The sequence below is a fragment of the Mirounga angustirostris genome, unplaced genomic scaffold, assembly GCF_029215605.1.
Source record: "Mirounga angustirostris isolate CCGP_5_RB_7025 unplaced genomic scaffold, mMirAng1.0.hap1 SCAF_3, whole genome shotgun sequence".
In the NCBI taxonomy this organism is placed as follows: domain Eukaryota; kingdom Metazoa; phylum Chordata; class Mammalia; order Carnivora; family Phocidae; genus Mirounga; species Mirounga angustirostris.
This window is the reverse complement of record NW_026991711.1, coordinates 140,761,304-140,785,963: the sequence shown is the minus strand read 5'-3', so window position 1 is coordinate 140,785,963 and position 24,660 is coordinate 140,761,304. Positions and strand designations below refer to the sequence as shown.

General features: G+C 36.1%; 1 protein-coding gene across 2 annotated transcripts in view; it reads right to left on the bottom strand.

The window, feature by feature from the left end:
- The window catches only part of AGPS (alkylglycerone phosphate synthase), a 147,999-nt gene that overhangs the window by 77,274 nt on the left and 46,065 nt on the right, over positions 1-24,660 (bottom strand). For both annotated transcript variants that reach the window (XM_064586738.1, XM_045868459.3), the window contains exons 4-8: positions 24,129-24,249; positions 23,959-24,033; positions 19,255-19,326; positions 17,650-17,729; positions 6,570-6,650 (exon numbers count right to left, since the gene is read on the bottom strand). In XM_064586738.1, the coding sequence (XP_064442808.1) occupies positions 6,570-6,650; positions 17,650-17,729; positions 19,255-19,326; positions 23,959-24,033; positions 24,129-24,249 (429 nt within the window). The remainder of the gene's footprint in view (positions 1-6,569; positions 6,651-17,649; positions 17,730-19,254; positions 19,327-23,958; positions 24,034-24,128; positions 24,250-24,660) is intronic.

Below are 24,660 nucleotides of genomic sequence, written 5' to 3'. Positions count from 1 at the left end.
GTAATCCAAGAGGATTAGAGAAAAGTACCAGCACTCATACAGGCCAGAAATCTGTTCCCACCAGCCTGACTTGGATAATTTTTCCTTCATAAAACATGAGATGGAACACCCAAGATGGTCATTCCTCAGTAATGAGAAATGATTAGCCTCCGATTGAGCACTGCTCTTGAACCTACCTAAAAGATCATAGAAGTGAGAACTAAAGGATCAAACTATTTCCAAATATCTACATCCCAGAAAAAAAGCTCAAGAATATTTATAGAAGTGAAAAACATCCAAGACCTAACAATATTTACAATGTCTGGTACTTAATAAAAAATTACCAAGCATACAAGGAAGCAGGAAAACACAACCCATAATGAGGAAAATAATCATTATGAGGTGAATAATCAAAACCAACCCAGAACTAACACAGATGTTAGAATTAGCTGACCAGGACATTAAAACATTTATTTAACTGTATTCCATATGTTCAGAGTAGAGACATAGAAAATATGGAAAGATCCAAATTAAATATCTAGAAAAGTAAGAAATACAATGCTTGAGATTAAAAAAAATACACTTGATGGGGTTATGAGCAGAATATACTCAGCAAATAAAAGATTAGTGAACTCCAAGACATAGCAAAAAAAAAAAAAAAAAAAAAAAAAAGAGCATCAGTAAGCTGTGGAACTTCAAACAGCCTAATATATGAGTAAACAAGAGTCCCTAAAAGTCAGGTGGGGGAGGGAGGGTCAAATATTTGAAGAAATAATAGCCCCAAATTTTCCAAATGTGATGAAAACTATAAACCCACAAATAAAAGCAGCTCAACAAAGCCCCTGTGTAAGAAACACACACACACACACAAAAACTACACCAAGATCTATCACAATCACATAACTCAAACCAGTTCTAAAAAAAATCTTAAAAGTAAACAGAGAAAAAAAAAAACCCACAGAATGTACATAGGGACAAAAATAAGATTTCTTGCCAGAAACAGTAAAGTGAGACCACAGTGAAGCAATATATTTATATTACTGAAAGAAAAACACTATCAACTTATCATTCTATACTCAGTTAAAATATCTTTGAAAAAACAGAAAGGTAACCTTAAACTAATAAGGAATTAAAGCAAGACTGCAGGATACATGATTAATATACAAAAATCAATTGCTTTCCAATATACCAACAAGGAACAAGTGAAATTTAAAAATGAAAACATAATGCCATTTACATTAGCCCCCCTCCAATGAAATACTTAGGTATAAATCTAACAGATATGTTATAAGATCTATATGGAAAAATCAAAGTTTTAAATAAATGGAGAGATATTCCATATTCATGGAAGACTCAATATTATCAAGATGTCAGTCCTTCCCAGATTGATCCACAGATTCAATGTAACAAACCCAATCAAGGGGCGCCTGGGTGGCTCAGTCGTTAAGCATCTGCCTTTGGCTCATGTCATGATCTCAGGGTCCTGGGATCGAGCCCCACATCGGGCTCCCTGCTCCACGGGAAGCCTGCTTCTTCCTCGCCCACTCCCCCTGCTTGTGTTCCCTCTCTTGCTGTGTCTCTCGTTGTCAAATAAATAAATATTAAAAATCTTAAAAAAAAAAAAAAAAAGAACCCAATCAAAATCTCAACAAGTTATTTATAGATATTAACGAACTGATTCTAAAGTCTATATGGAGGGGCGCCTGGGTGGCTCAGATGGTTAAGCATCTGCCTGCAGCTCAGGTCATGATCTCAGGGTCCTGGGATTGGGCCCCGCATCGGGCTCCCTGCTTGGCAGGGAGCCTGCTTCTCCCTCTCTCTCTACTGTTCCCCCTGCTTGTGCTCTCTCGCTCTGTCAAATAAATAAATAAAATCTTAAAAAAAATAAATAAATAAAGTCTATATGGAGAGGCAAAAGACCCAGAATAGCCAAAACAATTTGAAGGGTAGTCTTTTCAAACAAATGGTGCTGAAATAACTGGATAACCATATGAAAAAAATGAACTTCAATCCATCCTTTGCACCATACATAAACATTAACTCAAAAATCTTCAAAACTCATTAGAGACTTGAATGTAAGCTAAAAACTATGAAACTTAAATGGGAGAAAATCTTTGTAACCTCAGGTAAAGCAAAGATTTCTGGATATGACAGCAGAACTATGAAATATAAAGTAAAAAATTAAATACATTGTGGAATTCACCAAAATTAAACACATCTATTCGTCAAAAGACTCTGTTAAGAGATTTAAAAGACAAGCCACAGACTGGGAGAAAATATTTGCAAAGCATAGATCTGCAAAAGGACTTATATCCAGAATATGTAAAGAATTCTCAAAACTCAATAAGAAAACAACCCAATTTAAAAATTAGACAAACAACTTGAACAGACACTTCACCAAAGAAGATACATGGATGACAAATAGCACTTGAAAAGATGTTCAACATCACTAGTCACTAGAGAAATACAAATTAAAATCACAATGAGATACTGTAACACATCTACTAGAATGACTAAAACTTAAAAGACTAACATTAACAAGTATGGAGAATATGTAGAGAAATTAGAACTCTCACACAGTACTAGTGGGAATATAAAATGATGCCCTCTGGGAAAATGTTTGGTAGTTTTTCAAAAAGGTGAATATATACCTACCACTTCATTTCTAGATATTTACCCAAGAGAAATGAAAGTATATGTCCATTCAAGGATTTGCATATGAATGTTCATAGAAGCTTTAGTTGTAATAGCCCCAAATTGGAAATAATCTAAGTGTTCAACAAGTGAATGGATAAACGAACAGTGGTATATCTACACAATATAATGTTGTGGTGGTATATCACACAATATAATACTACTGAGCAATAAAAAGGAATAAACTAATTGATACATGCAACAATATGCATGAATCTCAAACTAATTACGCCTAGTGAAAGAAGCCATACCCTCAATCCCCAACCTCAAAAAGAGTACATGATTAGATTTTAGTAAAATTGTAGGACAATTAAACAAATCTACAGTGATAGAAAGCAGATCAGCCTCCAGAACTGTAAGACAATATACTTCTGTTAAAAAAAAACAAACAAAAAACAGATCAATGACAGGGGTGGAGGGTAAGGGTAGGGTAGAGAGAATCATAAAGAAGCAAGAGGAAATCTTTGGGTATGGTACAAGTGTTCATTATTGTGATTGTGGTGATGGTTTCATGACTGTACTCATGTATCAAAACATAACAAATTGTACCTTTTAAATAAGTGCAATTTACTGTATGACACTTAGACCTCAATAAAGTACTATACAACAAATCCATAATTGACATGTTAGTGACCTCCCTTAAATTGTACACATAATAAAATCAATATAATTTACAAACTAAAGAGATTAAAATGTGCTACCCAACTACTATCTTTGTGTCGTTTTAGAATTTCTAGGAGGAAAAAGCAGGATGTTTTAAGCTGGTTACCTCACTGATTAAGAAACTGAAGAGTACAGAAGTTTAATGAGAAAGAACTTCAAGTGGGATCAAAACAGCTGTAGAAACTACATTACAGTTTACTGGAGGCAAAAAAGAAAGTTCTATATTGGCATTTAGGTAAATGAACTAGTAGGTAAAATATCAGAAGTTCCTAGTCTAGGAAAATGTCATTTAAATTTCAAGGAAATATGTTCCTTGAATTTTAATTCTAACCTTTCAAAAAAAAAAAAAAAAAGAAAACTTGGAAAGGTTAAAATACTCCATCAAATGCTGTAATAAAAGATATAAAATTAGAGACATGAAAGGTCACCCTTTGTTATTAAAAAACTGCTGTGTTGATAGTGCCTCATTTAGATACAATGGAAAACTAATATGGGATTTTTACAGGTTTTTTCATTAAATACTATTATTCTGCCCACTTAAGTTCATTATAAACTATAATAATTAACAAATCTAATTACTTGGACTTATATAAAACCTTGGCTTACTAAAGATCTTTAACACTGCCTCAACTAATATGTTCAATTTCATTCCAGTTCTATCTTAGTGCATTAAATCAAAAATAAAGATAATAGTTTAATAATTTTTTTCAAAGCTTTTCATCCAGAATTGGTCAGTGGCACACCAATTTCATTCAGCTTTACCAAGAAATAAGGAAAAAGACAGTAAAAATAAGATGGACAAACATGTCTCATCTCTCTCTGTCCCATCCAAAGGTAGGAGGGAGGAGTCTCTGTAACTCAGGTTGAACAAAGTGGTCAATATATCACCAACAAATTAAACTCCCTAATTTTTGTTTACAAAAGCTGACTTATATTCATCCTGACCATGTCTGCGGAAGTTGGAAATACATTTTAATAATTACCTCCTTAGAATTCATGAAAGGAACCTAAAGTTTTCCAAGAATTCTTCAGGATCCTAAAAAAGTGCTACAAGGTCTCCAAGAGTTTGACTAATTCTTGAGCGGTTTTCAATGAAATTAGACACTGGGGCACTTGGGTAGCTCAGTTAAGCATCTGACTCTTGATTTCGGATCAGGTCATGATCTCAGGGTCATGAGATCAAGCCCTTCGTCAGGCTCCATGCCCAGTGCAATGTGCTTGAGATTCATTCCTCTTCCCTCTCCCTCTGCTCTCCCACGCACCCCCCCCACCCTGCTCTCTCTAAAACAAATAAAATCTTAAAGAAATTAGGCATTGAAAAGTTAATGGCAAATACCAACATCTACCCAGTTGATCCAATTTGTCATCAACTTCTGAGAATTCAATGTCCAAGATGTTCCACTTTGCTCCATTCTTACTCCTTCATTATAGGTCACTATCAGCTCTTGTCTGAATTATGCCAGTAGCCTCTTAACCACCCTTATGTGCCCCCCATCCATCCTCCAACAGGAGCTAGCCAGAACTACCTGAATACGAGGTAAAGTTCAAACTTCTAAAAGGGACTTTATAAGGCCCCTTTAAAATATGATTTCTTTGTGTTTCCCGGCTTCATTCTTTACCACCACTATACGTATTCCCACCCAACATATAAACACCAAGACTGTGTATTCTCCCATAAACACACACTAGACCTCAGCCACACCCAGCTGTCTGCAGGCCGCCCAAAAGCAAGAGCTGCCCTAAAAGCCTCTGCACTTGCTGCCTCCTCTGACTGGATTGTTCTCTCCACTCCCATTTCCTTTTTTGCTGATTTTCACTCATCCTGAAGTCTCATTTTAAACGCTGTGTTCTCCATGAAAAAGTGCTCAACATCACTCGGCATCAGGGAAATACAACTCAAAACCTCAATGAGATACATCCTCACACCAGTCAGAATGGCTAAAATTAACAAGTCAGGAAACGACGGATGTTGGCGAGGATGCAAAGAAAGGGGAACCCTCCTACATTGTGGGTGGGAATGCAAGCTGGTACAGCCACTCTGAAAAACAGTATGGAGGTTCCTCAAAAAGTTGAAAATAGAGCTACCCTATGATCCAGCAATTGCACTACTGGGTATTTACCCCAAAGATACAAACGCAGTGATCCGAAAGGATACGTGCATCCCAATGTTTATAGCAGTAATGTCCACGATAGCCAAACCATGGAAAGAGCCAAGATGTCCATCAATAGATGAATGGATAAAGAAAATGTGGTATATACATACAATGGAATATTATGCAGCCATAAAAAAATGAAATCTTGCCCTTTGCAACGACGTGGTTGGAACTAGAGGGTATTATGCTAAGCGAAATAAGTCAATCAGAGAAAGACAAGTATCATATGATATCACTGATATGAGGAATTTGGGAAACAAGACAGAGGATCATCGGGGAAAGGAGGGAACAAATGAAACAAGACAAAACCAGAGAAGGAGACAAACCATAAGAGACTCTTAACCTCAGGAAACGAACTGAGGGTTGCTGGAGTGGAGGGGAGTGGGAGGGATGGGGTGGCTGGCTGATGGACATTGGGGAGGGTATGTGCTATGGTGAGCTCTGTGAATTGTGTAAGACTGATGAATCACAGACCTGTACCCCTGAAACAAATAATACATTATCTGTTAATAAAAGAAACAAAAAATAAATTCCCTAGAAAATAAAATAAATGTGTTCTCTATGATACCTTCTTTGTCTAATTCCTTCCCTGCTAACCCTATCTGATGAGCCATAACACCCTGCATTCAGCATTCACCTTGCAATTCTCACTCTGAATCATAACTGTCTATTTACCTAACTTTCTGTTATAAGCTTTCCAAGGGTAGGGAATGGTGTCTTATTCATTACTGTGTCCTCAGTATCTAGCTCAATGCCTGACCCACAATGGAAACTGAGCAAATCTGTTCAGAGAATGTGCTGTGACAGGTACTCCATTCATAAAGAGGACACACAGAGGGGTGCCTGGGTGGCTCAGTTGGCTAAGCGCCCCAACTCTTGGTTTTGGCTCAGGTCATGATCTCTGGGTCATGAGATCAAGCCCTGAGTCCAGCTCCATGCTCAGCAGGGTCTCTGCTTGAGATTCTCTCTCTCCTTCTCTCTCTCTCTGCCCCTCCCCCTGCTTGCTCTCTAACTAAATCTTAAAAAAATAAAGAGGACACATAGCAATTTTGAAAATCTTAATTAAAGGAAATAACATACCTGTCTCTCCAACTCCTGTCCTGTGATACCAGCCTCCACATGAGCTGTCAGATTGTTCTCATCAACCCAGAGGATTCGATTCTGTTGCAAAGGAAGAAAAAAGTCTCATCTCCAAGAACTACTGACATTTTCTGAGGAAATATAACTTCCTAACTCAAAATAGCAAGTGATAAGACAGAAAACTAGCAAATAGGGTTACCCACACTACTACACTACCCCTGTATCCCAGACTATACAACATGACAGATACAGTAACATAAGCACTATAGTGCACAGGAGTTGGGTTTAAAACACAGACTCTGTCTTTATTCAGGGATTAGTTTGAATTAAACTCTACCTCTTACCTTAAGCAAATTATTTAACTAAGTCTAGTGTTTCCTCATTTGTAAAGTGTGAATAATACTACTACTCATAAGGTTGGTGTAGGGATTAAATGAGATACTGCACATACAGGGGTGCCTGGCTGGCTCATTCGGTGGAGCATGCAGCTCTTGATCTCGGGTTGTGGGTGTGAGCCCCACATTGGGTGAAGAGATTACTTAAAAATAAAATCTTAAACAAAACAAAACAAAAAACCCTTAGCATACAAAGTTCCTGGCATTCTGCAAACACTCTCTGCACTACTATTAATAGTTAACGATCACATATAACTTAAGAATATCAGAAGATGCCCATTGTGACACTAGAAAAAGACACCTGCAAAGAAAGACATCTGAATATACTAAATGGCATTCCCGCTTTATTTTTAATCCAAAATAGGACGAGAGGCCCTGGACAGAAACCAAAGCACACCCCTGCCTCCTGTTTAAAAAGAAGGAACAGAGTATCAACTGGCTCAACTTACCAAATGTATGACTTCCCAAAAAATGTTTTTAACATTCTTGGTTGACCTAATTTTTCTATATATGAATCTTCATGAATTATTTTCTATTAAAAACAGACTTCTTTCCCCTTCTATTTGGCTGAACAATCAGGTTAACATATATTCTCTTCTTTTGGATCCCAGGGAAGCTTTCTTTGCACTTTGATATGTTTGGTTTCATGGCAATAACTAATATAGATAAGTCTAGCTAATAATAATAAGGAAAAAATACAATAGACAATACGAAAATTGCTTGCCTATATTCGAAATTTGAATACATACAAATAATTGCACTGCTTAATTCACAGGATTATGATAAACATTAAATAAGATGATATATGTGAATGTACTTTTTGTTTTATGTTATCTAAAACTCTCATTTTAATTATACTCTCACAATAATAGTAATTTCAATATAACTCTCACAATAAGACAACAGTAATTCTGTCCTTTGGTCCTACAGCCACTAAACAAAAGGAAGTACTAAACTAAAGTAAAAAGAATTCAGTAATCTGTTGGTACCCTTATAATAACTTACACACATCTTCTCTAGTAGGCTGGCTCTTTTTTTTTTTTTTTTTAAGATTTTATTTATTTGACAGAAAGAGACACAGAGAGAGAGGGAATACAAGCAGGGGGAGTGGGAGAGGAGAAGCAAGCCTCCCACAGAGCAGGGAGCCCGATGCGGGGCTCAATCCCAGAACCCTGAGATCATGACCGAGCCGAAGGTAGACGCTCAACAACTGAGCCACCCAGGCACCCCATAGTAGGCTGGCTCTGGAAGTGACTACATACTTGTGCTAATTATATACCTTGTATCTACCAGGGGCCCAAACATATTTTTGGTAGGAAAAAAAAATTGAAGGAGGCAGAAAAAAAAAAATACCTTTATGGGTACTCACAGAATAACCTAAAGAAAATATATAGGATACCCTATTATATTCAGTATACCCTACCCTAGACAAGTTAACAATAAGACAAAAACTTTGAGACCAATATCTTAGTCTAAGTATTATTGTACATATTTTAAAAATACAAAAATAGAAAGCTGGCGTACCTATCATATTTTGTACATACTGTATCAGAAGTACTCTGTGCAAAATCATGCATAGACATAGCTTATCAACTCCAAAGCAAATCACAATTTTAAGCACCACCCATCCACTACAATATTTAAAAGAGTTCAACATTAAAGGCAGTGAATGTACAAGGTTTTTCTACAAAATAAATGGTGAAAAACCTGGCATTTAAAATTCTGGCACAGAATTTTAAGCATCTACTCAGTCTAAAGACTTTTATATTATCTCATTTAATCTTCACAACTACCTTCTGCATTATTACTGTCTCTATTTTACAAATTCAGTAACAGATTTAGTGGTAAATTTGTACACCATAAAATATATAGAAATTCAAACACATCCATAGCCTATTCCAGAATAGGCTACTCTTAAGCGATCTCCTATGAAAACTGCCTTTTCTTAAACTCTGGGATAAGGACAAAGGTTAATGGGGAGCCTTACAGAAGAATAATGAGGCTGTCACCACCTGAACGTCCTGATTAATTTTAGCAACACTTAAAGTGGACACCCAGATATTACGTGCCTCCTGATGTGATGTGACGTGAGATAGAAAAACACAACACCCATCACATCACATCATCTACAAGATATCCTTGCTTAAAAAAAAATTTAAAAGCTATGCCTGAATCTAATTAGACTTTATATCTAACTTTGAGTTTAGAGGACATACAAAGCCTAGAGGAAGAGTTAAATGACAGCAAGATGAAGTGACACGGAAATTCAAAATATGACACATTTTATACTGCAAATAACCTACATTCTCCAAAAGTCAGTAACATTCAAAAAAGGAGAAAAGGGGGTTTCAGATAAAATGAGATAGGGAAACAACGAAAAGCTAACATGGGCCTTGTCTGAATCCCCATATGAACAAATGAAGTATAAAAGACAATTCTGAAACTACTATAAAATTTGAATGTGAACTCGGTATTAAATGATATAAAGAATTTTTAAGTTTGCCAGGAGAAATAATAATATAGTGAGAAAATGTCCTTTTAAAATCAGATACATAAGAAATATTTAGTTTTAAGTAGCATAATATCAGGATTTACTTTTAAAATAGTCGAGAGGAGACCGTCTAACATGATGGGAGTTTCATCTCATCCCAGGAATTCAGCTAGAGAGCTATCAAATCATTTTTAAACACCTGTGAACTCAACCAGAAATCTAAAAGAATAACTGCAACTCTACAAATAGAAAACTGACCATTTTCTGCAAAGTAGGAGGTGCAGAGAAGTGAATCCAAGGTGATACGTGGGAAGATAAACCGCAGGGGGAGGGAGAGGGAGCCTCCGTCAGCTGGCACTGGAGAGTGATAGAGCGGCAGAGCACGAAATCATAACTTTTAGAAGTTTGCTCCAGTGAGGGATGTCCCGGCCTGAAAGGGGCTCAGGTGGCGAAGCAGGGCGGAATCCTAGGTGGGACAGTGTGGTCTCAGGATCCCTGGGATCACAGGAAGACCAGGAGTGCCTAAGTGTGGCAGTGATCCCCAGCATCAGAGCAGGGAAGCCAGCTGCTATCAGCAAGCCCAGGAGTAGGCTCTCAGCTCGGGGTTGCCATATGCCGCCAACCGTGGCACAGTTGGGCAACTGCTCTTGGGAGCAGGAGCCCAGAGAGCAGCAGAACCGGCGAGCCCTCCCTCCCTCCCCCAGGAGGAGTGGCACAGATGCACACCACAGGAGTCTACAGGGTTTGCAGACTTGAAATGGAGTTGCATGCCTGAGGTAGAAATGTTCGATCACAGGACAGAGACCAGGGAGACAGGAGTGATTGACTGCTTTTCCCTGAGTGTGCTGAGGAATGGGGCCCTGAGCTTTCAGCTCCAGGGCAGGAGACTGAGAGGCTGCCATTTTCATTCTCATCCTCTAAAGTGGCAGGAAAAGCCTTCAGAGAACAAAAAAGCCACATAGAGCAATCTGGAGCCACTTACTTAGCCTGGCCTCCTGGCAAGAGTGGTGAAATTCTGCTGGGGCAAAGACACTTGAGAATCAATGCAACAGGCCCCTCCCCCAGAAGACCCACAAGAACAACCAGCCAAGACCAAGTTTACCAATCATACAGAATTGCAAAATTCCAGCACTAGGGGAAAACAGTATATAGAATTCATGATTTTTTCCCCACAATTCTTCAGTCTTTCAATTTTCATTTTTTTCTCTTTCCTTTTTCAACCAATTTCTTATTTTATCAACTTTTTCTTTTAAATCTTTTTAATTTTCATTTTTACAGTTACATTCTATCCTTTCATTGTATTTAATTTTATTTCCGTATATATATGTTTTTCTTTCTTTACAATTTTGGGATGTAGTTTCCTCTAACAAACCGACCAAAATACACTCAGGATATAGCGTATTGCTCTGTTCTGTTCACCTGTATGTTTATATTCTTTCCTTTTTTTTTTTTGTCTTTTATTTGTCTTTTAAATTTCATTTTTACACTTACATTCTATCATTGTATTTAATTTTATTTTCGTACAAGTTTTTCTTTCTTTACAATGTTGGGATCTACTCTTCTAACAAACAGACCAAAACATACACATGATCCAGTGTATTGCTCTGGTCTGTTCATCTGTCTGATGATATTCTTTCTTTCTTTTTTTCTGGCTTCAATTCTCTTCTAATTTGTTTAGTGTATATTTCTCTGGGGTCATTGTTGCCATTTTAGTATTTTGTTCTCTTGTTCATCTATTCTTCTCTGGGGAATGACAAGATGGAAAAACTCACCTCAAAAAAGAGAACAGGAGGCAGTACTGACTGCCAGGGACCTTATCAGTATGGATATAAATAAGATGTTGGAACCAGAGTTCAGAATAACGATTATAAAGATACTAGTGGGGCTTAAAAAAAGCATAGAAGACACTAAAGAATCCATTTCTGGAGAAATAAAAGAACTAAAATCTAATCAAGTCAAAATCAAAAGGGGTATTAATAAGATACAATTAAAAATGGAGGCTCTAACTGCTAGGATAAATGAAGCAGAAGAGAAAATCAGTGATATAGAAGACAAAATGATGGAGAATAAAGAAGCTGAGAAAAAGAGAGATAAACTACTACTGGATCACGAGGGGAGAATTTGAGAGATAAGTGATACCATAAAGCAAAACAATATTAGAATAATTGGGATCCCAGAAGAGGAAAGAGGGGGGGGCAGAAGGTATATTGGAGCAAATTATAGTGAAGAACTTCCCTAACCCAGGGAAGAAAACAGGCATCCAAGTCCAAGAGGCACAGACAACCCCCCTCAAAATCAATAAAAATAGGTCAACACCCTGACATATAGTGAAACTTGTGAATCTCAGAAATAAAGAGAAAATCCTGAAAGCAGCTTGGGACAAGAGGTCCATAATCTACAAGGGTAGAAACATTAGACAGGCAGCAGACCTATCCACAGAGACCTGGCAGGCCAGAAGGGCTGGCATGATATATTCAGGGTGCTAAATGAGAAAAATATGCAGCCAAGAATACTTTATCCAGCTAGGATATCATTTAAAATAGAAGGAGAGATAAAAAGCTTCCAGGACAAGGGCGCCAGGATGGCTCAGTCAGTTAAGCATCTGCCTTCTGCTTAGGTCATGATCCCAGGGTCCTGGGATCGAGCCCTACATTGGGCTCCCTGCTCAGTGGGGAGCCTCTTTCTCCCTCTGCCCCTCCACCTGCTCCTGCTCTCTCTTTCTCTCAAATAAAATCTTTAAAAAAAAAAAAAAAGCTTGCAGGACAAACAGAAACTAAAAATTGTGATCACTAAACCAGCCCTGCAAGAAATATTAAAAGGAATCCTTTAAGCGGAGAAAGAGCCTAAAAGGAACATAGACCAGAAAGGAACAGAAACAATATACAGAAACAGTGACTTTACAGGTAATACAGTGGCACTAAATTTGTATCTTTCACAATTATCATATGATCTCACTGATATGAGGAATTTGAGAAACAAGACAGAGGATCATAGGGGAAGGGAGGGAAAAATGAAACAAGACGAAATCAGAGAGGGAGACAAACCATAGGAGACTCTTAATCTCAGGAAACAAACCGAGGGTTGCTGGAGTGGAGGGGGGGTGGGAGGGATGGGGTGGCTGGGTGATGGACACTGGGGAGGGTATATGCTATGGTGAGTGCTGTGAATTGTGTTAGACTGATGAATTACAGACCTGTATCCCTGAAACAAATAATACATTATGTGTTAATTAAAAATAAATAAATAAATAAATAAATAAAAATCCGTATCTTTCAATAGTTACCCTGAATGTAAATTGGCTTCACACCCCAATCAAAAGACACGGGTTTCAGATTGGATAAAAAAGCAAGATCCATAGATATGCAAGAGACTCTTTCTGCAAGAGACTCATTTTAGACCCAAAGACACCTCTACATTTAAAGTGAGGGGTGGAAAACCATTTATCATGCTAATGGACATCAAAAGAAAGCTGGGGTGGCAATCTTTATCTCAGGTAAATTAGATTTTAAATCAAAGACTGTAATAAGAGATGAGGAAGGACACTGTATCAAAATTAAAGGGCTTATCCAACAAGAAGATCTAACAATTGCAAATATTTATGCCCCTAACATGGGAGCAGCCAATTATATAAACCAATTAATAACAAAATTAAAGAAACACACTGATAATAATACAATAATAGTATCGCACTCACTGCAATGGACAGATCATCTAAGCAGAAGATCAAATAGGAAACAAGGGCGTTGAATGACACATTGACCAGATGGACTTCACAGATATATTCAGAACATTCCATCCTAAAGCAACAGAATATACATTCTTCTTGAGTGCACATGGAACATTCTCCAGAATAAATCACATACTGGGTCACAAATCAGGTCTCAACTGGTACCAAAAGATTGGGATCATTCCCTGCATATTTTAGGACCACAGTGCTTTGAAAGCTGAACTCAATCACAAGAGGAAATTTAGAAAGAACTCAAATACATGGAGGCTAAAGAGCATCCTACTAAACAATGAGTGGGTCAACCAGGAAATTAAAGAAAAAAAATTCATGGAAATAAAAGAAAATGAAAACATAACTATTCAAAACCTTTGGGATGCAGCAAAGGTGGTCCTAAGAGGGAAGCTTATAGCAGTACCAGCCTTTCTCAAGAAACAAGAAAGATCTCAAATACACAATCTAACCCTTCACTTAAAGAGCTGGAGAAAGAACAGCAAATAAAGCCTAAACCCAGCAGGAAAAGAGAAATAATAAAGATCAGAGTAGAAATCATGAAAACAGAAACCCAAAGAAAAGTAGAACAGATCAACGAAATTAGGAGCTGGTTCTTTGAAAGAATTAATAAAATTGATAAACCCCAGGCCAGACTTATCAAAAAGAAAAAAGGAAGGACCCAAATAAATAAAATCATGAATGAAAGAGGAGACATCACAACCAACACTGAAGAAATACAAACAATTATAAGAACATATTCTGAGCAACTATATGCCAACAAATTAGGCAATCTGGAAGAAATGGATACATTCCTAGAGATGTATAAACTACCAAAACTGAAACAGGAAGAAATAGAAAACCTGAATAGACCCATAACCAGCAAGGAAATGGAAACAGTAATCAAAAATCTCCCAACAAACAAGAGTCCAGGGCCAGATGGCTTCCCAGAGGAATTCTACCAAACATTTAAAGAATTAATAGGTATTCTTCTGAAGTGTTTCAAAAAATAGAAATGAAAGGAAAACTTCCAAACTCGTTCTATGAGGCCGGCATTACCTCGATCCCAAAACTAGACAAAGACCCCATCAAAAAGGAGAATTACAGACTAATATCCCTGATGAACATGGATGTAAAAATTCTCACCAAGATGCTAGCCAGTAGGATCCAACAGTTCATTAAAAGGATTATTCACCACAACCAAGTGAGATTTATTCCTGGAATGCAACACTGGTTCAACAACTGCAAATCAATCAGTGTGATACACAACATTGATAAAAGAAAGAACAAGAACCATATGATCCTCAATAGATGCAGAAAAAGCATTTGACAAAGTACAGCATGCTTTCTTGATTAAAACTCTTCACAATGTAGGGATAGAGGGAACATATCTCAGTATCATAAAAGCCATACACAAAAAGCCCACAGTGAATATCATTCTCAGGGGGGAAAAACTGAGAGCTTTCCTGACCAGCAAGGACGTCCACTATCACATTGTTGTTCAACATAGTACTAGAAGTCCTAGCTTCAGCAATCAGACAACAAAAAGAAGTAAAAGGCATCCGAATTGGCAAAGAAGTCAAACTCTCACTCTTCACAGATGACATGATACCCTATGTGGAAAACCCAAAAGACTCCACCCCAAAATTGATCAAACTCATACAGCAATTCAGCAACATGGCAGGATATAAAATCAATGCACAGAAGAAATCAGCTGCATTTCTATACACTAATAATGAGACAGAAGAAGAGATATTAAGGAGTCAATCCATTTACAATTGCACCCAAAACCGTAAGATACCAAGGAATAAATCTAACCAAAGAGGCAAAGGATCTGTACTCAGATAACTACAGAACACTCATGAAAGAAATTGAAGAAGACAGAAAGAAATGGAAAAATGTTCCATGCTCATGGATTGGAAGAACAAATATTGTTAAAATGTCTATGCTACATGGAGCAATCTATACATTCAATGTAATCCCTATCAAAATACCATCAACTTTTTTCACAGAGCTGCAACAAATAATCCCCAAATTTGTATGGAACCAGAAAGACCCTGAGTGGCCAAAGGAATATTGAAAAAGAAAACCAAAGCTGGTGGCATCACAATGCCGGACTTCAAGCTCTATGACAAAGCTGTAATCATCAAGACAGTATGGTACTGGCACAAAAACAGACACATAGATCAATGGAACAGAATAGAGAACCCAGAAATGAATCCTCAACTCTATGGTCAACTAATCTTTGACAAAGCAGGAAAGAATATCCAATGGAAAAAAGAGTCTCTTCAACAAATGGTGTTGGGAAAACTGGACAAGCCATATGCAGAAGAATGAAACAGAACAATTACCTTACACCATACACAAAAATAGATTCAAAATGGAGGAGAGACCTAAATGTGAGACAGGAATCCATCAAAATCCTAGAGGAGGGGCTCCTGGATGGCTCAGTCATTAAGCGTCTGCCTTCAGCTCAGGTCATGATCCCAGAGTTCTGGGATCGAGCCCCGCATCGGGTACCCTGCTCGGCGGGAAGCCTGCTTCTCCCTTTCCCACTCCCCCTGCTTCTGTTCCCTCTCTCGCTGTGTCTCTGTCAAATAAATAAATAAAATCTTAAAAAAAAAAAAATCCTAAAGAACACAAGCAGCAACCTCTGTGACCTCGGCTGCAGCAACTTCTTGCTAGATATGTCCTCAAAAGTAAGGGAAACAAAGGCAAAAATGAACTACTGAGACTTCATCAAGATAAAAAGCTTTTGCACAGCAAAGGAAACAGTCGACAAAACCAAAAGACAACTGACAGAATGGGAGAAGATATTTGCAAATGTCTCATCAGATAAAGGGCTAGTATCCAAAATCTATAATGAACTTATCAAACTCAACATCCAAAAAACAAATAATCCAATCAAGAAATGGGTAGAACACATGAACAGACATTTTTCCAAAGAAGACATCCAAATGGCCAACAGAAACATTAAAGAATGCTCAACATCGCTCAGCATCAGGGAAATACAAATCAAAACCACAATGAGATACCACCTCACACCAGTCAGAATGGCTAAAATTAACAAGTCAGGGAACAAGAGTTATGTTGGTGAGGATGAGGAGAAAGGGGAACCCTCCTACACTGTTGGTGGGAATGCAAGCTGGTGCAGTGACTCTGGAAAACAGTATAGAGGTTCCTTGAAAAGCTGAAAATAGAGCTACCCTAGGACCCAGCAATTGCACTACTAGGTATTTACCCCAAAAGTACAAATGTAGGGATCCAAAGGGGCACATGCACCCCAATGTTTATAGCAGCAATGTCTACAATAGCCAAACTATGGAAAGAGCCCAGATGTCCATTGACAGATGAATGGATAAAGAAGATGTCGAATATATATACAATGGAATACTACTCAGCTATCAAAAAAATGAAATCTTGCCATTTGCAACATCGTGAATGGAACTAGAGGGTATTATGCTAAGCCAAATAAATCAATCAGAGAAAGACAATTATCATAATATCTCACTCATATGTGGAATTTAAGAAATGAAACAGAAGCTCATAGTGGAAGAGAGGAAAAAGAAAATAGAGAGGGAGACAAACCATAAGAGACTCTTTAATCATAGGACACAAACTGAGGATTCCTGGAGGAGAGGGGGTCAGGGGGATGGGGTAATTGGGTGATAGACATTAAGGAGGGGATGTGATGTAAGGAGCACTGGGTATTACATAAGACTGGTGAATTACTGACCTCTACCTCTGAAATTCATAATACATTATATGTTAATTAATTAAATTTAAATAAAAATTTAAAAATAAAAAAAATAGTCGAGAGACAAAGAAAAATAAAGCCAATATGATAAAATATAAATAATTACTTAATCTAGAAAATGGATATACTCTTCTCTCTACTTTGGTGTTTGAAAAAATTTCAAATTAATAAATAATAAATAAATCTTAAACTTTTTATAGTAATGAAGGAATATACAACTACAAATATTATTGATTATATAAAGATTAAGTTCATACTCAAATCAAAGCTTTAACATGGTAGAATGTCCAACTCTTGGACTACAGTGAGCCAAAGGTCACAAAATAATCCTATGATTAAAATTAGTTTGCTCTCCATTCTTCCACAAGCAAAAATGTTAACAGCATTGAAAATTTGGGGGACAAGTCTTGGTGTTTCAAATCAACCTTAATTAATAATATTTGTTTTGCTTTTAACAATACAAATCAGGTCATCTATTGTATCAATATTCCAACCCACGCTTCTCAAATTATCAAATTTCAGGCCGATTTGGTAGAAACTACCAAGATATGTACCTGAGTGTGAGTAAACTTAGCTTTTTGAGACCTGAAGATAATGGTAAAATATAATGATAAAATAAATTTAAAACAAAATGGAAAATATACCTTTTTAATGACAACTAAGACTGAGCCGTAAAGTTTTTTTAAACACTATCTTCAAATATGTCTAAAATTATCATATACCATTTGTGAAGTGTCCAAAGAAATAATTGTTCTTGTCTCATCTGCAGGACACGTTAGGCCATATGATACACTTGTTCCTCCTGCGAAAATAGGAAACAATTTTAATATTTTATTTTTTAGCTACATTTCTAGGGCAAATCCCTAATACAAAGTATACAAACAGGCCCACTAGAACAGTAATACCTATTTCTACTTTGCAAAATGTAATTTGCAAATGCTAACACATTAAAAGCAAACTCACCTTTATTTTATGCTGCATGCCAAAATGAAGAAATATTATGGAGATGAAAGCAATGGGATATGGCTCCATCCCCTGGGCACACTCAAGTGACGCCCCTAGCAATTTGTGAAACTCCAAAAACATGATTAGAAAAATTCTAAGCTAATGATTACTCTGGAGATATTACTTAAAAGAAAAAATACCCTTCCCAATTCAACTAAAGACACCTTACCTTAATTATGAGATTCATTTATCATTTGAAATAATATATTGTCATACAAAGACTTTAATAAATTAGAATATAAACAAGTTAAAATTGCCCAGATTATATAATATTTGAACAAATTTATATGCTAATGATGAAAAGGTGATTTTAATACAGAATAAACAATATATACAAGTATATAAACAATGTACTCCTGTTTCCATTAACATTTGTTATCAAAGGAAAAATGTTTTCTTGATACCATTGTAAAATAATACCATGTTTAGTCCTTAACCATCTTATTACCATGTATCAGAGTAAATTCTTAATTGGTATTTCCATTGGTCTTGGATAGAAAACTCTTGATACAAGTAAGAATTGTAAGAGGTGCTGATCTAAATATTCAGTTTACTTTTACAAGATGAGACCATAAACTGTCAATTAAGAACATGCCTGTAATCAGTAAACACTATTTGCTTGTCGTAGTCATTTGAAATCAGGAAAATATTTCGTTAAAAGTGGCACTGTAGTGCCTTTTTTTTTTTCATGAATTCAACTGAAAGTATCAGCTGAAGAAGGAATCTGGAGCTCCTGATTTGTCTGGGGTCCCACTTCTGTTCCATCAATGCTAATTGAATCAGTGAAGGCAATTTCCTTTGGCTTGGGTAGGTTATTAAAAGAATGTGGTTGATAAAAGATCAAAAGATCAAATTTGTCTTAAAATGCAAAGCAATGTTAGTTTTCAACATGAGAAATGTATTACTGATCTGGTCATCATTGTCCTAGTTGATCTTTCACACTGCATAGTGTTCCTTCTCAAAAGTATATATTGGGTATATTTAGCCTCTGAAAAATAACATTCTCTCCATAAAGATAAAAGTTACAAAGTAATTACTAAAGTGGGAACATTTTCTTATTTAAGTATTAAGTCACAGCGTCAACTAGGATCTATATGGGAAAGAACCCATGAACTACATGTTTCAAACAGTTCAGGTAGATAGATCTACTCAAAAATGAGCAGCATAAATGAATTTTTCAGAATAACCATATCATAATTACAAGAATGTTTACTTTCAATGGGATGGCACAAATATTTAGAATACAAATAACTTAAATAAAAATAAAAATAAAAAATAAAAAACACATATACATATCAAAATTTAAAAGGCACAATACCTACCACCAATTGGTATGATACAAAGATTATATTTGCACGCTAGATTCACAATCTTAACTACATCATCATGACATGCTGTTGAAAAAAAAGGGGAAATAAGTTAATCACAGGGATATGAATAAACCTGGGTAATCCTGCAAAATAAGGGTCCATGAAGTTCTTTAGTGTCTAAACTTTTTCATTTATTCACTCATTAACACATTAAACAGCTATATTAAAACAAAATGTATATTATTTATCTTTTTAACTTTTCATTTTGAAATGATTTAATACTTACTAAAAGATTGCAAAAAAGGTACAAAGAATTTCTTTCATCCAGCAGACATAAATATTAACATCTTACACTTACAATTATCAAAACCAAGCAATTTACTATTACACAATACTATTAACTAATGTACAGACCTTATTCAAATTTTGCCAATTGTTCCACTAATGTCCCCTCTTTTGGATCAGCCAATCACACACTGTATTTAGTTGTCATGTCTCCTTACTCTTCTTCTTTTTTTTTTTTTTAAAGATTTTATTTATTTGACAGAGAGAGAGCACAAGCAGGGGGAGCGACAGGCAGAGGGAGAGGGAGAAGCAGGCTCCCCACTCAGCAGGGAGCCCGATGCGGGGCTCGATCCCAGGACCCTGGGATCATGACCTGAGCTGAAGGCAGACGCTTAACTGACTGAGCCACCCAGGCACCCCTCCTTACTCTTCTTTAATCTGAGAGAGCTCCTCAGTCTGTTTTTTATTTTTATTTATGGCGCTGACACTTTTGAAAAGCCCTGGTCAGTTATTTCATAGAGTATCTCTCAATTTGGGTTTCTGCCTCCTCATTATTAAATTCAGGTTACACATTTAGGCAGGAATTCCACAGAAGTGATGTTGTGCCTTTCTTAATGAGTTACATATGGAGGGACATGATGTAGACAGGTCTCATTTCTGGTAATGTTAACTTTCATCATTTGGTTATAAAGTATCTGCTAGGTTTTTCCACTATAAGAATACTATAATTAATAAGGGGAGAGAGAATTAATAATGGGGAGAGAGTTACTCTATATAAATACGTTTCTCATCATACTTTCACCCACTAATTTTTGCAGTCATTGATGATTCTTTATTCTGTTTTTTAAACAAATTTTAAAATGCTATACATAATGTACGACAGATATTCCTTCCTATTGCATACAACTAAATACTCTTTATCAGAGTAAAAGCTGTATGAATAACAAAAACCTGACAACAGAAGATTTTAAATACAAGACACACAAGATGCTAAACCTCAATCTGAGTAGGAATAGAGCATTAAGCCAGGGACCAACATGGCAAAGAAACTATTTGAGAAAGATAAATCTCCTGATAATGTGGAATGGCAAAGAAGAGAAAAAGACTTGAGGCAAGGAAACTATGCAAAAATCCAGTATTACCGGGGCACCTGGATGGCTCAGTTGGTTAAGCGACTGCCTTTGGCTCAGGTCATGATCCTGGAGTCCCAGGATCAAGTCCTGCAGGGCTTCCTGCTCAGCAGGGAGTCTGCTTCTCCCTCTGACCCTCCCCCTTTCATGTGCTCTCTCTCTCTCAAATGAATAAAATCTTTAAAAAAAAACAAACCCAGTATTACCTGCTAAGGGAATGAAAGGGAAATTTAAGGATGTAAAACATACCAGTGAATATCCATTTATGAAAGTAAAAATATTGTTCCGTAAGAGTTATCATTTCTCAGGTTTGTTTAAAACTAGGAATATGTCATTTGTATCATTCCAATTTTTAATGAAAATCCATTTTAAGCTTTCTGATTAAGCTTATAAAAACTACTATCTGTGGTAAAATTTTTTACTAAGTGGAATACTAGTTGATTAATAATTAATAAAATAACCAAACATGACTGTCAAAAATCCTTTAACAGGGCAAAACTACTTCTACGATTGTCACCTAATCAGAAGTTTTCTTTGACCATGTTATCTGACACAGCACTCCCTCATTCCACTGCTCACCTATACAGCTCTCTATTTTCTTACTGTGCCTTTTCTTTACAGCACTTATCACCACTCAATACATTATATATTTATTTGCTCTTTTTTCTGCTTCCTTCTTCACTAAATTGTATGGCACCTAAGAACAGATTTTTGGGGCGCCTGGGTGCCTCAGTTGGTTAAGCAACTGCCTTCGGCTCAGGTCATGATCCTGGAGTCCCGGGATCAAGTCCCACATCGGGCTCCCTGCTCAGCGAGGAGCCTGCTTCTCTCTCTGACCCTCCCCCCTCTCATGTACTCTCTCTCATTCTCGCTCTCTCAAATGAATAAATAAATCTTTAAAAAAAAAAAAAAAAGAACAGATTTTTGTTTTGTTCACAGCTCATCCTCAATACCTGGAAGAGTACCTAGCACATATTTTCACAGGCCTAAAGTTTTGGTATTTAGACAACTAAAAATAATGCATAAATATTAAATTTAATGAATGAAATGATTTAAAAATATGTAATTGTTAAAGGAGACTTTATTTTTATAACCATACTTACCAGAGACAACATATATGAGTGACTAACTACTTTTCCAAACTAAATGAAAAGCAGAGAGATTCACACTGTGTTAAGGGTCACAATGGTGACAAATCCTGGTTTAAGGACAACTCCAAATCATAAAAATTACATATATTACAAATTCTTATGCTAAGACAAGCCCTAGACATCCTATTAAAGCAAATATAAAATTCAGATTCAAATTATAGACATCCACAAGGATAGAGCTCCTATATACATGTACATATATGGGGTGTGTGTGTGTATTCAAACTGCAAGATGAGACAGCCACCTCCACTCTATGGAATACCACATTGTCTTAAATTGCCATATTGTCTCAAAACTTGCCCTCCTGCAAAGAAAAAACCTAAATTTTATCACCAACAGAAAATTTACATTAAAGTTAAATAAAGGCCTCAAAGATGTGATAACCTGTTGGGGGAAAAAAAAAAAAAACTATTTCCAAGAAGTCATTATACTGGAAGATTCAACAGAATAAAATTATAAACTTGATTCAGGCACCTATACACTATTCATATAGATTCCTGAGGTATGGAACATGATGGTAAAGGGAATATTTTAGAAAAAATAACCTCTCAAGAGTATATGGGAGGCTTGGAGGAATAAGAAACTTGAAGCACGAGAGAGAACCTTATAAGCTATTAACAAAAATCCAGCTATGCATTGATAAGGGCCTGATTTGAAAACTGATATGGAAAAAAAAAAAAAAGGACAAAGTTTTGAGGGAACTGCCAAATGGGATGGATTTTACAAAACAAAGAAAACTTCTGTGCAACAACAGACTAATTATGCATGTTTCCTAAACCTGGATTTTTAGAAATATTTGTATTTCCTAAAGCAAGACCTACATTTTCATTATGGTAATTTCTCAGTATTTTAATAGTCAAACACATGAAGAAAATACCTAGAAGGCACGCTTGAAAGTTCTACTCAAGATATATCAAAAGATGGTGTATTAAGGTTTCCTATGGGAAATGAAAACTGATAGATTTTGCTTTCATTTTTTCCAGTAAAAAAATGGAATGAATCTTCCCCAAATCCTGGTGAAGAAGTAGCCTAAAGCTACTAAAAGAATACTGGGAGAATATACACCACAAGTATCAGGAAAGTAATTTAATCTCAGCTACATATACTCTTGGATTTTCCTCCTATGTATGTCACCTCCCTCCTACCTCTATATTAAAGTATGATTTTCTCCTTCAGATACTCCCTGTAAAGTAAAAGGATCATATCTAAAAACAGATGAGCCAATTTTTGAAAAATAAAATACTCCATCTACTTCTTTAACAGAATCTGCAGAGGAAAAAGGACCAGATCATTGCAACTTATTTAAATGGTAATTATGGACAGTAAGGTACAATATACCAATTCTGCTTTAAATTTTCTACTAAAAGAGATAGCTATAAAAATCATATATATAAAGAGGGCGCCTAGGTGGCTCAGATGGTTAAGCATCTGCCTTCGGCTTAGGTCATGATCCCAGGATCCTGGGATTGAGTCCCACATCGGGCTCCCTGCTCCTTGGGAGCCTGCTTCTCCCTCTGCTTCTCTCTCTTTCTCTCTCTCTGTCTCTCATGAATAAATAAATAAAATCTTTAAAAAAAAAAATCATATATATAAATATACTGACTGCCTAATCAGCAAGAGCAAAATAACAACACAAAGCTCATCTATCCTCTACCTCAAGCCCAAATCATGAATATTAATTTTTCAGAATTTAATTATTTATATCAAAGACAATGCGTATCTTAAACAACTTGTTTCATCATTTGGACATACTTCTTTTTAGGCTACAAGCTGATATCAACAAAGTACTACAACAAATTTGCAGGAATCAGTAGTTAAAGAGTTTCTCTACCTGTGAATAGATCATTGATCGATACTAATTTCATGAAGCTTTCAAACTAACCAGAAATACATTTTTTTACCTGACCTCCCAATATGTTTTTAACATTTAAAATGAAGATTTAATCATCAACAGCAAAATCAATCATGAAAACCAACAGTTCAGGATGATCAGATCAAGAAAGAATTATATGACCTTTGGTAAACTTTAAAAATACAGCTACCTGTACTTTGTACAACTCCTATGTTTAAAAGTACATATTTCCAATACTAAATTTATTTAAGATTCTACAATACTAAATTAATGATACAAAGAAAAAAAAAGAACTTACTTGGCCATAAAACTATATCAGGAATTCGCTGAAACATTCCTTCCCTGAGCAAAAATATCTCATGAAGACAATGACCTGTTTTGCAGTTTAAAAAAGAACATGCAAAAACATCTTAAATTATAGGAAATTTTAAAATTAAAATCAAATACTGTTTATATAAAGCTGCTTACCATGAGCTCTAAATACTCGATCATCTGCTTCTTGTGAATACGAAATACTAGTTTCTTTAAGGTCATGAAGAAAATCTTCATTTACAATAGAAGGAGGTGTATCACTAGGATTTAGGGATGGCTAGAAAATAAAATTGGTTTCTTTGACTCCAAATTGAGACAAAAGCATGGGAAAATACCAAGTAACACATATGGAAACCAACTCTGTGACAGTAACAAATTATAAATAGTCTGGTTAATCACATTCTGTAACATAAGTTATAAAAGCCGTATGTTTCCTCTTTTGCATCTATGGCCCACTTTTTCATTGTTTCTGAAGATTGAAATCAAGAACAAAGAAGATGGCAAAGTCTCAAATCTTTCATTTTAGATCAAGGAAACTGGGGGAAAGCTACTTAACTTTTTTCATCATCTACGTTTTCACCTGTAGATAAAATTTACCATTTCTTATACTTCAATTACTATTTTAAAATGATCAACAAGAAACCTCATAATAATAGGTTCATTTTCACAGAACTGCTTTAAAACTCAG